The 13679-nt window shown below is 50.7% G+C and overlaps 5 protein-coding genes across 5 annotated transcripts; 1 reads left to right on the forward strand and 4 right to left on the reverse strand.

The window, feature by feature from the left end:
* Positions 1 to 612: 612 nt before the first annotated feature.
* Positions 613 to 4537, reverse strand: METBIDRAFT_78284 (DNA-directed DNA polymerase gamma; the record flags this gene model as incomplete). The annotated part of the gene is made up of 3 exons (XM_018858855.1): positions 613 to 1279; positions 1319 to 4470; positions 4502 to 4537. The coding sequence occupies 3 exons, from the start codon at positions 4535 to 4537 to the stop codon at positions 613 to 615; spliced, it is 3855 nt and encodes a 1284-aa protein (XP_018711771.1).
* Positions 4538 to 5551: 1014 nt separating this feature from the next.
* METBIDRAFT_178732 (uncharacterized protein) lies at positions 5552 to 6744 on the reverse strand. The gene has a single exon (XM_018854742.1). The coding sequence runs from the start codon at positions 6625 to 6627 to the stop codon at positions 5680 to 5682; it is 948 nt and encodes a 315-aa protein (XP_018711772.1). The 5' UTR covers positions 6628 to 6744; the 3' UTR covers positions 5552 to 5679.
* METBIDRAFT_31822 (uncharacterized protein) lies at positions 6622 to 8520 on the forward strand. Its single transcript, XM_018855929.1, has one exon. It carries the CDS (start codon positions 7092 to 7094, stop codon positions 8145 to 8147), a length of 1056 nt encoding a protein of 351 aa, XP_018711773.1. The 5' UTR covers positions 6622 to 7091; the 3' UTR covers positions 8148 to 8520.
* On the reverse strand, positions 8290 to 10732 carry FGR47 (Fgr47p). Its single transcript, XM_018854743.1, has one exon. It carries the CDS (start codon positions 10484 to 10486, stop codon positions 8432 to 8434), a length of 2055 nt encoding a protein of 684 aa, XP_018711774.1. The 5' UTR covers positions 10487 to 10732; the 3' UTR covers positions 8290 to 8431.
* Positions 10733 to 11946: 1214 nt separating this feature from the next.
* METBIDRAFT_178800 (uncharacterized protein) lies at positions 11947 to 12860 on the reverse strand. Its single transcript, XM_018854744.1, has one exon. It carries the CDS (start codon positions 12749 to 12751, stop codon positions 12212 to 12214), a length of 540 nt encoding a protein of 179 aa, XP_018711775.1. The 5' UTR covers positions 12752 to 12860; the 3' UTR covers positions 11947 to 12211.
* Positions 12861 to 13679: the final 819 nt, after the last annotated feature.

Below are 13679 nucleotides of genomic sequence, written 5' to 3' on the forward strand. Positions count from 1 at the left end.
ATGTTGAGTTTGCGTGCTTGGATCGGAAAATGAGACCAACAACGTGCTCAGGTTTTAGGGTGCGAAAACGGGACCGCGCTATGGATGCATAAAGATCTTTGTCATTAGTTGTATTTCGTCATCGCAATTTCTGTCATTCTATGTAAGAAGCGACCAGTTGTGTGTATATATATTAGTCTTCCGGTCTGGCGCAATTTCCACGCTGGAATCTGTAAGTGTGCTATCGCTCAATCATGGGATGCCCGGGGCGCTGGTCTGAAATCCTCTGTAATGAGGCGTCTCGTGAAAAAGACTTAAATAAGCTTTTCGAGTCGTTCTCATTCGTGCTTCAGAGATGCGTTTGTCTCTTGACTCGTATGAGCAAGGGTATCCCGTGGTCGAAACCCCTAGTTAAGCAGAGAAAGTGGCCGGTCTCAATTGTTTGACCGTATCATGTGTTGAAGGGAGTTGCCATTTCGAACATCTGTTATCGATGCTCTCTCCATTCGCCGAATCTTTCGTTCATTTCTCTTCTGTAAGGACTGTGCTGGTATGATCCATGGAAGGCCAGGCTGGTGGGAAGTTATTCGAGAGAACTTTCTCGGGAAGTCAACTGGTCATGCCTCAATTTCGTCATCGACTGCGAGCGAAAGCTTCCGTGAACGCAGGCTTGGTAGCCTGCTTTCGTCGCTTGAAGTTGTCGTCACTAGGCTCGATACCGGCTGGCGTCTCTTGAAGTTGATCAGACACATTTAAGTTGAATCTTCTCTGCTTCAATTGAACAGGAACCAGAGGCAGTTTTCTGGTCGCTGGGTAGCTTTCGGGCCGCCACGACTTTAAACTTTCGGGTGTGAAACCAAAATTCTGATTGTAAGACAGTGCGACTAGCTTTTTCCGCGACCATGGTTGAGGAAAAGTCGACCAAGACCTCCTCTGATTAAACTCAGAAGAGACACGTGATTTGTTTCGCCAATCCGTCCGAATGAATGTTTCTGTACGCTTTGGCTCGTCAACTTTATCTTCAGGAGTTCTAGCTCGTCGACTTCCGCTTCCATTCACTGCACGCATTAACGTAGAATCATGCACTTCAGGCTTAACTTCGTGAACAGATATTCCACCATCATGATCTTCCAGGTTTTCGTCATCTATCTTTTTAGTGAGCGATACATCCTCAACAATTCCTTTCCTCAATTTCTTAATTCTCTTTGGCTTGGCAACAGACAGCACTCCAGAGCCTTGTACGTCAGTATCTGGGTTCGTATGTGAGCCCGATGGCGCAACCACATTCCCAGCAAAAGCACTCACAAAACGTGTTTTGCCAGAAGAGTTGCCTGTCGACTTCAGAATCAGTCTTTGGTGTTTCATGTGCAAGTTCATGTTCCTGGTCCACTCTTCCTTGCTGACTGAATTCTGCAAACAAAGTTTCCCGGCCCTCGAAATATCATCTTGATCACCATCAAGAGTCAGAATTAGCGACATTCTACTCTCATACTTGGGACTTTTAAACGCTTCCAAAGTGCCCACACTTCTCCCGAGAATCTCTCCAACATCGCAGGTCTGCATCAATTTGTGAAAAGAATAGGACTCTCCCGGAGGAATGGATTCAGGATGCGAGGGCGTAATGCACTCCAAGCCAACTTCCTTCCTTAAAACAAAATCAATGTCAACTTCGGAAAAAAACGCACAGGACTGCGGAAGTTCATTGATTCCCATTTGTTGACAAAACATAGCTCTGGTCCACAAATTACTAATTTGCAAAAGCACAACAGTAACAAGTTTTTGGTCTTCTCGGACCATATACCGCAACTCATCGTGAACCGTTATCATCAAACGAGCATCAATTTTGAACTTCTCAATCAAATATTCCATAGAGACAATCAATAAATGCAAATAATCAACACCACTGCTTTGGATAGTCCAGTTAATTCGGGAAGTTAGGTAGTTGTTCTTATTGAGATTCTTTTGGGTCAAAGCATCAGTGATCGAGCAGCCCAAGACAGGGGTCTTTGGGCTCTCAAGATAGGCAATCGATTCGAGTGCATTAAACATCACAGATTCAGTTCCTCCATGATAAACCCGCCTTCCAAATACTTTGGAATGTGCAGTCTGTCCTTTGGTACGTTCATATAATTCCTGAGCAATTTTAACCGCAGACTCATCATCAATCAGCGCATTGCACTGCTTCAATAATTGCGTAGCAAATTTAACACCAGCGCCGTAGATACGGCCATAATTGAAAATCTTTGCGTCTCCTCTCAGAATACCCATGATTTCCGCGGTCTTGGAATGCAAATCCGTCTTTTCGTTTTTGTCTCCTTCAAGTGTCATCCACCCGAGTGCAGTGCCTCCATGAACTTTGAATAAAGCATCACCAATCAAGGAAGCAATCCAAAGCTCTTCGGAATCAACATCTGCGCCAACAAAAACATATCCCTTGGGCGCCTCGACCAAAGCTTTGAGTTCAGAGCCAATTCTATTCTTCTTACTGTTTGACGCAGTAAGCCAAGTGTTTTCAGTTGCACGTCTGGTCACGGTTCCCATGGTGCAAAGCTTGGGCAAAATCATACCCATATTTTCATGTTCCGCGGTTTCTTTCACGGTGTTGAAAAATTTGTTTTTCTTGCCGGCTTTATCAGCATAAACCACGAATTGTTCGGTGATTCTGCTCCTGTTGCCCATCCAATAAGACGCGGTTGCGTTCAAACTCAAAATATTCGCTGCGTGCTCATACTCAGAGGTGAGAACACCACTTTCAAAGTAACGAAGATAGCTCTTGCTCATGATCAGAGTACATCTGCTCTTAGGGCCTGCAGGATGAGGGATCTTGAAAAGCTCGAAATAATTACCATCATCACGAAGTTCCGGAATCATGCGTTCCTGGTCTTCGTCGCTCAATTTGGCGATGTGGTAGTTCTTTGCAAGAATTTCCTCCACGATCTCCTCTTTATTTGGAACCTTGAAGCACCAGCCAGCGGAATCAGTCCAAATAAGCGGATACCCCTCCCATTTGAGACGCAATAGGAGGGGAGTTATTCTCGTACGCACAGTCAAATTGAGCTGCTTGCTTGACTCGCCCGTTTCAGACTTCACCGTTTTGAACAAATCTCGGTACCACTCGGGGTATCCGGTCATGAAAGCCTGATTGGCGACCGGCGTTCCGTCCTTTTTCATCCGAGGGAGTTTGAGGTTCCAGTTCATTTGTTTGAGCCAAGGGTCCTTTTCGAAGTCGGGTTTCAAGGACTCGTCGCCTTCCTCGATGTAACGTATAAGCTCGCCCACTCTTTCCAAGAGAATCTTAGAGACTTGCTCTCTATTTTCCTGATAAATCTTCTCCGCACTCTCGATGTAATTTTCCCACTTCTTCGTGGTGGGTAGGAAAAGCGAGCCCATCAGACGAAGGGCAGCAAACGAGACAGGATGCGGGTTTCTCCGGCAGAATTCTGGAAAGACTTTTTGGGTCACTTGATACGTGGCGTCGACGTCCTGCGCGCAGTACTTCATGAGATACTGGAAATTATCAATGATCTCGTTCAAGTCGGTGCTGGAGAAGAAATCACGGGCGGCCTTGTCCATCGTGATGCCGCAATGAAACTCTGCCGCATTGGCCAACGAGTTTGGTGATCCCTTGTTGAGCCAGGGGTCATCTATAAGCCCCTGAGCCACCTCCTTGGCCGATTCATCTGCATCGAACTCCGGGTCCAACAGCTCGTTTTCGCTGTCTTCTTCCAGCGGCTCGGCCTCAGCGGCTTTCTTGTTCTTTTTGTGTTTGTGGTACAAGGGCCTTTGCTGGGAGCAGAACCCACTGGTGGCGATGTGAAATGCCATGGCGTCCATGAAAAATGCTTTCGACCGTTTCACGGAGTATTCCTCCTTCACCCTCGCACGGTCATAACTGACGTTATAGCCGACCAAAAGCTTCGGTCTTTTGTGGGTTTCGAACGGGATGAGATGGTCCCAGTCCGTGCCGCCCTCGCGGTAAGAAGTCATTATGGGCGAGACCCAGCCATACCAAGCCTGTGGCGAAACCGCGGTGGCGATCACGGCATAGTTAGTTTTCTTATAGAGCACCTCCACGTCAAACACCAACTCGTCCTCTAGGGGAACAGGCACGTTCTCAGGGGCTGCACCTGGCGCGTACCGCGTCCAGCCACTTTCAAAAAGCCACGTGGTGGGCATGTCAGGCAACTTCCTGTCTTCGGCAAAGAAATTCCTTGCCATGCTGAGGTACGGCTCCGAGTACCGGGAGCCGATTTTGAAGAAGTGCTCGTCGAGCGTGTTTTTTCCGACGAGGTCGGGAAAGTTCGGGATGTTGATGGGCTCTGTGATCTGTGTCTTCTTGCCTAGAAGATTCGACTGCTTCAAGTGCTCTCTGGCAAGCTCTAGCAACGCCGGGTTCGGCGGGTTCGCAAACTCTTCCGGGGAGTGGTTGGGAAACACCTTTTTATGTAGGTCTTTGGAAAGATACTGGATTCCGACCTGGTTGACTCGGGGCTCTTGGAGCCGTAGCGATGTCGTGCCAAACGCCCGGTTTTTGGGCATATGTAGAAGCCTCGTCCATATATGTCGTATCATGTTTTCACAAGCCACAGGCGAAGCAGCGGCTTTATTTTAGTGTGTGAGAGGCAAACAGGGGACGGATGGATGAAAGGACCATACACAGATGGACGCCGGGTGAACGAGAGATCGGGTTTTATGAGCAGCAAAGAGTGGCTGGGGATTGGGAAGAAAGAAGCCTGTCTATGCCGGCGGGGCTATCAAAGTGCAGATCTGGCACGAGGGTCCGAACTACACTGCTACTCAGGAGCCAGGAGGGACAAGAAAACAGCAATGGTACGCAGTGGAAAAGATGAGCCCATCGCACATCCAGAAAGACCAGAAAGGTAAATAGCGGTGCACGGGTGTGTGCACACAAGCCGTGGTTTGGGGTGGGCCGGGATCGGGCCAATCGGGCAAGTGGGAATCTGGCGCTGATTATGGACAAGCGTCATCAGTCGCCTGAGAATGTGGGGTGTTATTGTTTGGCGTGGTTTGCAACCCAGTGAATGGGGCGGATCTCTGGAATCCACTGGGTGCGTGGCTGGCCTTCGCAAACAAGGCTGGCAATATAGTCTGTTCCCACGCCTGTCTATTAATGGGAGGTGCCCAGCATCATTTGCACCGGAAAGACTCTTTGATCCCGAGCTTCTGGTTCCGTGTTAAATTCACCGATTATATGACCAAGCTCTATTTCTGGCGAGAGCCTCCCAGCCTGTAGCATAATGAGGCTGTGATGGACAGACCCAGCTGCGGCCCACTCAGGCATGAATTGCCTGGCCCTGATGCGAATAACCAAGGCCGCCCAGATTAGGGCTGTCGCCAGGAAGGAAGTATCTTTCCCGACGAACAAAAGATGAACGCATGAAATATGAGAACAAAATGTGACACAGAAAAGAGTAGAGCACATCGAATATTAGAATAGAATGTGAGAAGAAAATAGAACACAGAGAAGGAGAATGAATAGGGCACATATATTAATAGAACACATACATTAGAACACATACATTAGAACACATACAATATGACAATAAAATAGAACACACAGAATATGAGAAGAAAACAGAACATAGAAAATGAGAAGAGAATTGAACACAGAAAATGAGAAGAAAATTGAACACAGAAAATAAGAAGAAAATAGAACACATTGAACATTAGAATAGAATATTAGAACACATGGAATAAAGAACACGTAGAATAAAGAACACATGGAACAAAGAACACATGGAATAAAAAACACATAACAAAGAATACACATAACAAAGAATACACATAACAAAGAATACATAGAACAAAGAACACATGGAATAAAAAACACATAACAAAGAATACACATAACAAAGAATACACATAACAAAGAATACACATAACAAAGAATACATAGAACAAAGAATACATAGAACAAAGAATACATAGAACGCACAAAATATGTGAATGCAATATAGCACGTAGAAGTTGAGATAAAATACAAATCCCAGAATATGAGAATAAATCTAAAAGAACGAAATAATAACGGATGACTCTTGACAAAATACAAATCCTAGAATACAAAAATAAAACACAAAAAAACACAAACCACAACACACAAAACAAAAAGCTAATCCGAGAACACCGCCCACCCGCCAACGGCACGACACATCCGAAGACGTGAGGAAACATCCGTCTTGGCCCCATGGCCCAAACCGCCATAGCTAGCTTTGGCTGCGGGATCTTGGGGCGCGCGCGGATGTGCACTCCAGAGCGCCGCCTTCCCAGGGCACCAGGGCAAGTATTAGGGCCGCAGGCGGATGCGAAGAAAGCATCTCGAAAGGAAAGAAGCAACACCCACGACGGGCAAAACCAAAGAAAAATTATGAAAAAAAATAAAGAAGAGCCTTCGCCCCAGGCTAGCATGGGCGGCCCCGTGGCTGGCTTAATTTTCCCGAAGCCTGTCGGGAAGACGCCGTGCCGGTACAGAATAGTTGTTTGTTGTGAGACCTCCGGCATTGCCGCATCCGGCCAATAGATCAACAGCCACGGCGAATCCAAAACAACACCCCGTGCCGGGCCGCCGATCCAGCATTTTCCGGATCGGGAAGCTGGCGGGCGGCTCGCAAAACACCGCCCGCCGCACATTTCCTCTTTGGGCCGAAAGTGCTACAAGCCCAGCGGGCCGGTCCCAACGCACCCATTCCAGCCTCGCTGGGCGCAGGCCTGGGGCCCAAAACTCGCACGCCCGGGGCCTGCCGTGCGCTCGCTTGCTGCGCTGGAGTGAGCCCCAGAGCGCGGCCGCTGCGACGAGAGCACCCCCGTCAAACACAAAAAAACAGCGGAAAGAGAAGAAAAATAGACACGGAGCCGGCAGGACCATGTCACGTGATGCCCGGGTCCCGCCGCCGCGCCCGCCGCTGTCCCGTCCCTCACGATATCCGCCCCCATCATATCCGTCCCCCAGTATATCCGGCCCTGCCCTTGGGCCCTGCCCCAATATTGGCCCCAGGTGCGCGCGCGCCCGCGGAGGAAAAACAAAAACAAGCCCGGCGCCAGGAAAAAATCAACCACTTGCTTTTGCTCCCCTCAACACAAAACTGACACCCGCCATGTCCGAATTCAAGAGTTACAGAAAGGCCGACTTGGCGAAGATTGCCGCCAAGATCGGCGCCGACGTGCGGTCCAAGGACACCAAGACCTCGTTGCTCGAAAAGATCGACCAGCTCATGGAGCAGCACCCCGAACGCACCAAGGCCTTGCTTGACCAGGACGACGACTTGGAGGTCGTGACCTTGGTCGACGAGCACGGCGCCTCCACGGAAAGCGAGGACGACAGCGAGGGCAAAAGCGCCGACGAAAGCGCCGACGAGCCCGCCACCATTTCCGCCGCCTTAGCCGCCGACGACAAGGACTACAACGCGCCGCCGCCCATCAACTTGAAGGAGTGGCTTGTGGACCCCGCCATTGCGGCGTACAAGGCCGCGCACGACCAGGTCTTGCAGCTCACGGACTGCGTCGGCATGACCGCCTTGGAATGCAACGACGACTTGCGCGAGTCCTTGTCCAAGACGGTGTCGCTCAACTTCTTGGAAGCCGCCGTGGAGGCCTCGCACTTCCTCTACTTCTACGTGCCGCTCGTGCCCGTCAAAGACAACCGCTCGGTGCACCAGCTCCTCCGCGACAACATCCCGTGCTTGAACCTGTGCTCGTGGCCGGTGCCGGACGTGACCGCGTTGGGCAACTTCAGCGTCATGTCTATCCTTGCCAGCTGGACGTTGTTTGCCGTCGCCTTGCCCTTGTTGATCTCGTACTACGTGAACTTCTCCAGAAGAGTCGTGACCTTCGAGACCAGCGCCCGTTTGGACGACGACGAAGAAGAAGAAGAAGAAGAAGAAGAAGAAGACGTTCTGATGGTCATCAGGGCCTACAAGTACGACCCGTTCATCTTCGCCTTGTCCAAGGTCTTGATCCACTACTTTCTCCACAAGAACGCCGCGCTCACCAGCATCGAGTCCTACCAGGGCCTCGTGCACGCGGTCAAGAACCTCGTCTACATCCAGTTGGGCATCTACCACACGTTCCTCGCCAACTTGGGCAGCTTCCCCCTCGTCCTTGGTCTTGCCAACGTCGTGGTTGCGCTCTACTCCCAGTTCGAAGACTACTAAGAGTTCAGCCGGCCGGGGCGGAGAGGCGCTGTTCCTGCCCCTATCCCCTTTTATTTCTGCCGCCTACAACCGCTAGACGCTAGTATTACTATCTTCATCTTTGTTTGTTGTTCTCTTCCCCTACCCCCTCCTCATGTTTGACCAGCGCCTCCCTTAGTCTCCCATGTCTTTATTTCCCGCCACTTTGTCTCGCCAGCAGGGAAAATATTGATGGTTCAAGCTACTCTTGGATTATGCTATAATATATACTGGTACAAACACAAACACAATGCATTGTAGCTCCTCTACTTGACCGGCCACTTGGTCTGAATGCCTATGAGATCCAAGTCCTCGGTGAGCTCTTGTGCGTTTGCCGCGCTGGGACCAATGAACTGCTTCATGATCTTGGCCACTAGGGCCGTGTCATTGCTGTTCTTGGCCACCTCCTCCCCGTATGTTGGCTTGGGCGCTGCACGCCGCCCGGGTCTACGTTTGAGCACCATGCCATTCTCAGACGCGTTCGTGTCGGAGCCCGATGTGACGCGGTCGTAAAGTGAGCTCTGAAAGATTTGGTGCCGCCCGCCCTTACTCTTCGAATTCGGGTCCTTGGCAGGCCCGAGCTTGGACGGCGCTTCGCCTGTAATCAACCTGAATTCCTCCCGGGTGACAAGCGGCATGAAGTCGTGCACATTGGCGGTGTGCTGGTGGCCTTTGTACACCTTCCGGAAGAGCGCAGGGTCCAACGTGTATGGGTCGTCTTTGTCCAACCCGTCGTCTTTCGCAATGGCTGCGCGAAACACCTCCTTGATTTCGTTGGAGTAGTCTTGCTCCACAAAGCTCTCGTAGAACTTGGCAATGTCTCTGTTTCGGATGTTCACTGCATCGGTGTCGCCCGAACCCCCCGAATGGTCATCCAAGACTTGTTTCTGGTGATCCAAGAAATTCTTGATCTTCTGCAACTTGTTGATCATCACGAGATTCATGGTTTTATACAGGCGGTGGGAGGTCTGGTAGAAGCTGAGCGCATTCTTGAGTTTCTCGTAGTTCAGGGACAAGCGGAGGCTGAGAAGCTGCTCGTCTTTCTCGGTCTGTCTTCGGTCGTGGTATCGCCTCAAGTCGTCGTTGTTGATCTTGTTCTTGGTGGTGTCAAAGTGGATTTCCGAGGTGCGTAGCTGGCGCAACCTCTCCAAGAGCTGCTGCTTGCGGGACGCGTAGAGCTGGTCCCTGTTCTGCGCAAAGTGGTCCTCGAGAACGCTGTAACTTTGCACAAGGTGTTCTCTCCTACGCTCCGTGTTTTCCTCGTTGGCGTCCGTCACATCCTCCGCGGCGGCTGGCGCAGGGAGTGTTGCAGGCGGCTCTGCGTCGCGCTCCCGGGGGTCCATGGTGAAAGCCAGCGGGACGCAGCGCGGTTCTGCCTGCAAAACCTTGCCCGCCTGGGTGTCCTTGGTGCGCACATTAGTGTAGTCGTTTCTGAGGTCGGAGCGGACCACCACCACGTTGGACGGGCGTCTCGCGGCGTGACGGGCGTGCTCCGTGGACACGTCGATGTTGCTGTAGTAGTCCATGAAGCGGCGGTACGACGACTGCAGCGCGTCCAGCGAGTCGGACGAGTCGGAGGCCTCGCTCCGGTCGTCGGAGGCCTCGGGGTCGGACTCGGCGACCTGGCCAAGGCGCACGAGCTCCTGCAAGCGCGCGGCTGAGAGGCCCGCGGCGCCGGCCTCGGCGTGCAAGTCGAAGATGGAGCCTGCGGCGCTGGCCACCACCATGTCCACGCGCGGGAGCCGGCCCAGGGCGTCGAGCCACGCGCCAAACACCTCGTGGGGCGTGGGCGGCGCCTTCTCGGATATCAACGGGTAGGGCATGTAGTTGGGCGGCGGGAACGGCAACGGCGCCATGACGGGCCGCGCGGGCTCTCCGTCCGGCGTATCGGGCATGTTGGTGAGCGGGTCCGCGCGGCACTCCGGGAGCGGCGGGAACACGAACGGCACCATGACGCCCGGCCGCGAGACGGGCTCGGCCAGCGCAAAGAAGGGCGCCCGTGGCGGCGGGTAGCAGCGCACGGCGGCGGCAAACTGTCGCTGCGCGCCGCGGTCGAGCCGCGGCCCGTGGTCCGCAAAGAAGTCGGCGGCCCGGTACGGCGGTTTCAAGACCGGCACCGCGCTCCGCGGCACGCTGTGGGCGGCCGGCGGCAAGTCGGTTCCGAGGGGCGGCACGGGCGGGATTCCGAGGGCCCGGGGCGGCCCGGAAGTTTCTAGGAGTTCCGGGTGGTCGCGGCGCGGCTTTTTGAATATTCTGGCGAGGTCCTTGGGGGTCGGGAGGTGGGCGAGGGGCCTCTTGCGATTGGCCTGGGAGGGCAGCATTGGGCGGCTCCGAGGGGCAGGGCTATATGGTGGCGGCGGGCAAATCGGGAGCAGCGGGTCACGTGCGTGGGTGTGGCTGGCACGGGGCGTCTGGCAGGTGCAGAGGCGGGTGTTTGGGGGCCGCTGTGGTGGGCTGGAGAAGGCGGTTAATAGGAGTTGCGGGCAATGGGTGCAAAATGAGGGAGAAAAAAAGGTGGTGTATTGGGAAAGGGCGTGTGCGACGCAGTGCGCGCCGGCCGGGTGGGCTCATACTGAGCGGGGCGTATATGATAGGGGATCGTAGGGCCTTATTGACCGATTCTCGTTGGGGATATGATGGGTCAGGGGGGATTGTGATATGTTGTGATGTGTGGTGCTTTTAGCATGGTGTATGATGTATAGTTAATTTTTGAATGGAGTATATTGAAATAGGGGCATCATAACATGGGTCGTTATCACCAGGGCCTTTAATGTATGCTAAAATGTATTGCAGATAGAATATCAATAGTGCGTTATGACATGGGTCGGTGAATCAGGAATATATAGCTATGGTAGATGAATGTATACATTGAAGCGTCATAATATGGCTCGTTGTAATTAGGGTCTATAATGCATAGCTGATTTATGAATGGAATATATTGAAATAGGGGCATCATAACATGGGTCGTAATCATCAGGGCCTACAATGTATGCTAGGGTGTTTTGTAGATAGAATACATAATAGTGTGTTTTGGCATGGCTCGTTGAATCAGGGTCGACACAATATATAGCTATGATTGATAAATGTAACATATTGCAATAGGCATCATAACATGGGTCGTTATTATCAGGGCATACAATGTATGCTAGTATATATATTGCTACAAGGGCATCATAATATGGATCGCTTGAACCAGGACCTATATAATATTGAGTTATGAAATATTATAGATTTGATACATGGAAATGACAGAGATAATCGGAGGAGCCATGTTATTTAGAAAACATGGTAGTGAGATGACATGATAGTTTGAGGGTATGGTAGTGAGAAGACGCTGCACTTAAAAAAATATAGTCAAAGACGCGATAGTTAGAAGACATGATGGCTAGAACAAATTTTGATCAATAAAACTTATAATTAGAGGACGTTGTATTTTTAAAAGAAAATATAATTGAAAGAATGATGGTTAGAAAAAACATTAATAAAAAAGACCATAGTTTGAAGGTGTCACAATAAAAGGACGCACCAAGACATTACAGTAAGAAGCCACTATAACTAAAAGGCCTTTAGTTAGAAGCCACTATAGTAGGAAGACGTTATGAACAGAAGCCATTATACTAAGAAGCCACTATAAAAAAGAGGCCATTGTAATCAGAAGCCATTATCACCAGAAGACAGTATGGCTTGTCTATACGAGAAAAGGCACTCTACCAATTGTTTCTCAAATACACTCTTGTTGCAGGATCGCACAATTAACACATCAGATCTTGAAGTCGTGTCACCACTAGAAAAAAGTTATTCAATCAAAAAACACTGAAATGCGAGTTCGAGATTGGACTATGGGAATGAGAACCATGAGCATATGAGAGATTGGAGCGTTTTTCAGGATAATGAAGCTCTGATTGCGTCAGGCGATGGGCAGCTGGGCGAAACACTGGCCGTTCCAGCGATGTGTGCAGGAATGAAAAACCAGACTCCGGGTTTCTGGATCTTGTTTCAATTGCTTCATCTTGCGTTGCATCGTTCTTGCGTTGATATTTCCCCATTCAGCATATCCTATGAGTTGACGGTCTTCGGAGCTTGTCGTCGAGGATAATACTGGAGCTCTCTCGCTCTTTATGCCTCTGGCCGAGGTTTCCCTGACGATCTTGATATTGTTCTCCGGCCGAAACGCTCTCATCAGTTTTTCTTCTCTGATCTCGTTGTCTACTTTTTTTATTTTGTCCTTTCGTCCGAGACTGTGACTTTCCTCCCTTGCAATTCTGGCGCACTATGATCTTCTCGCATCGTATTCTCGCACTGCAATCGCGGTATACTACAATCTTGTTATTGCGGCAGACATCACAGCGTTTTGCGCCATACTTCGGCCGCCTCTTTGACTGCCGTTTTTTTTGCCTGTACTTGATACGTTTATTTGCTCCGAGATGCTTTTGCCTGTAATCCCGTGGCCCCAACCGCGGTATGATATTGTCGTGGTTTTCTATTTCCTCAGAACCTCTTGCCACATGTCTTGTATCCTTCCACTCCGTCGTCTTTTCGCCCGGAATCTTGCCGGGCCATTTTCCAGAACGATGTTCTCGTCCCATTTTCCAGAACGATGTTCTTGTCCCATTTTCGTGAACTCAATTTTTGCTCGGCCATTTTCTTCAACCATAATCGATTCAGCTTGGACCATAATCGATGGGGCTTGGACCCCAATCTTGCCGGGTGATGTTCTCGGAATATAATCTGGTGTCACTTGGCTTTACTAACACGGTTTCTTTTTTCAGACTTTGCTCACCACATCCCCGTTTCCCGCTTGACGTCAGATTTGGTTTCGTCTTTCCATCTGCAATGCGAGCATATCATCTTGCCTCTCAATTTTTGACTTGCAACCTGGAACATTATCTTTTCGCGCCATGATTTGGGCGGCCCGCACCGGCGGTGGCTCCAGGGTTCCCGCCCGGTGCATTCCAAGTAGCGTCAGAAAACACATTGACTTTAGGAACACAAGAAATGGAATGGATGACACAAGAAAAGGAATGGATGAACAGAAACAAATCAGGCCACCCGAATCATAGAAAGTGCAGCAGAGGATTACGGGTAAAAGGGGAGCCCGCCGAATATCCACGGCGGCTGGAATTGCGACGCACGGCTGCCCCACCGGCTTTTCTTGTAGGACCAACGTCGCGGGTGCAATTTCAGGAATCTGTCCAGCCACCACCAGTACATGACAAGAAGTAGTCACCAAAAATACTCCAACTGATTAAAAAAAAGAAAAGAAAAGAATAAGGCTGCAAAGACAAGTGGGCGCAAACAAAAAAAACGCCCATGCCCCTCCCGCCAAGCTGAAAGCACCACCCCTCCATGCTGGCTCCTAACGAGCGAGAAGTGCCCGGCCCCACCGGCCGCGTCCGCCCAACAAAGAAACCAGAGCACAGCAATATTCAGGGCCTGTCTCAACCACGAACAGAAAAACCGGGCCCAACCACGAACAGAAAAACCGGGCCCAACCACGAACAGAAAAACCGGGCC

This window comes from Metschnikowia bicuspidata (genome assembly GCF_001664035.1).
Source record: "Metschnikowia bicuspidata var. bicuspidata NRRL YB-4993 chromosome Unknown METBIscaffold_3, whole genome shotgun sequence".
NCBI classification, from domain to species: domain Eukaryota; kingdom Fungi; phylum Ascomycota; class Pichiomycetes; order Serinales; family Metschnikowiaceae; genus Metschnikowia; species Metschnikowia bicuspidata.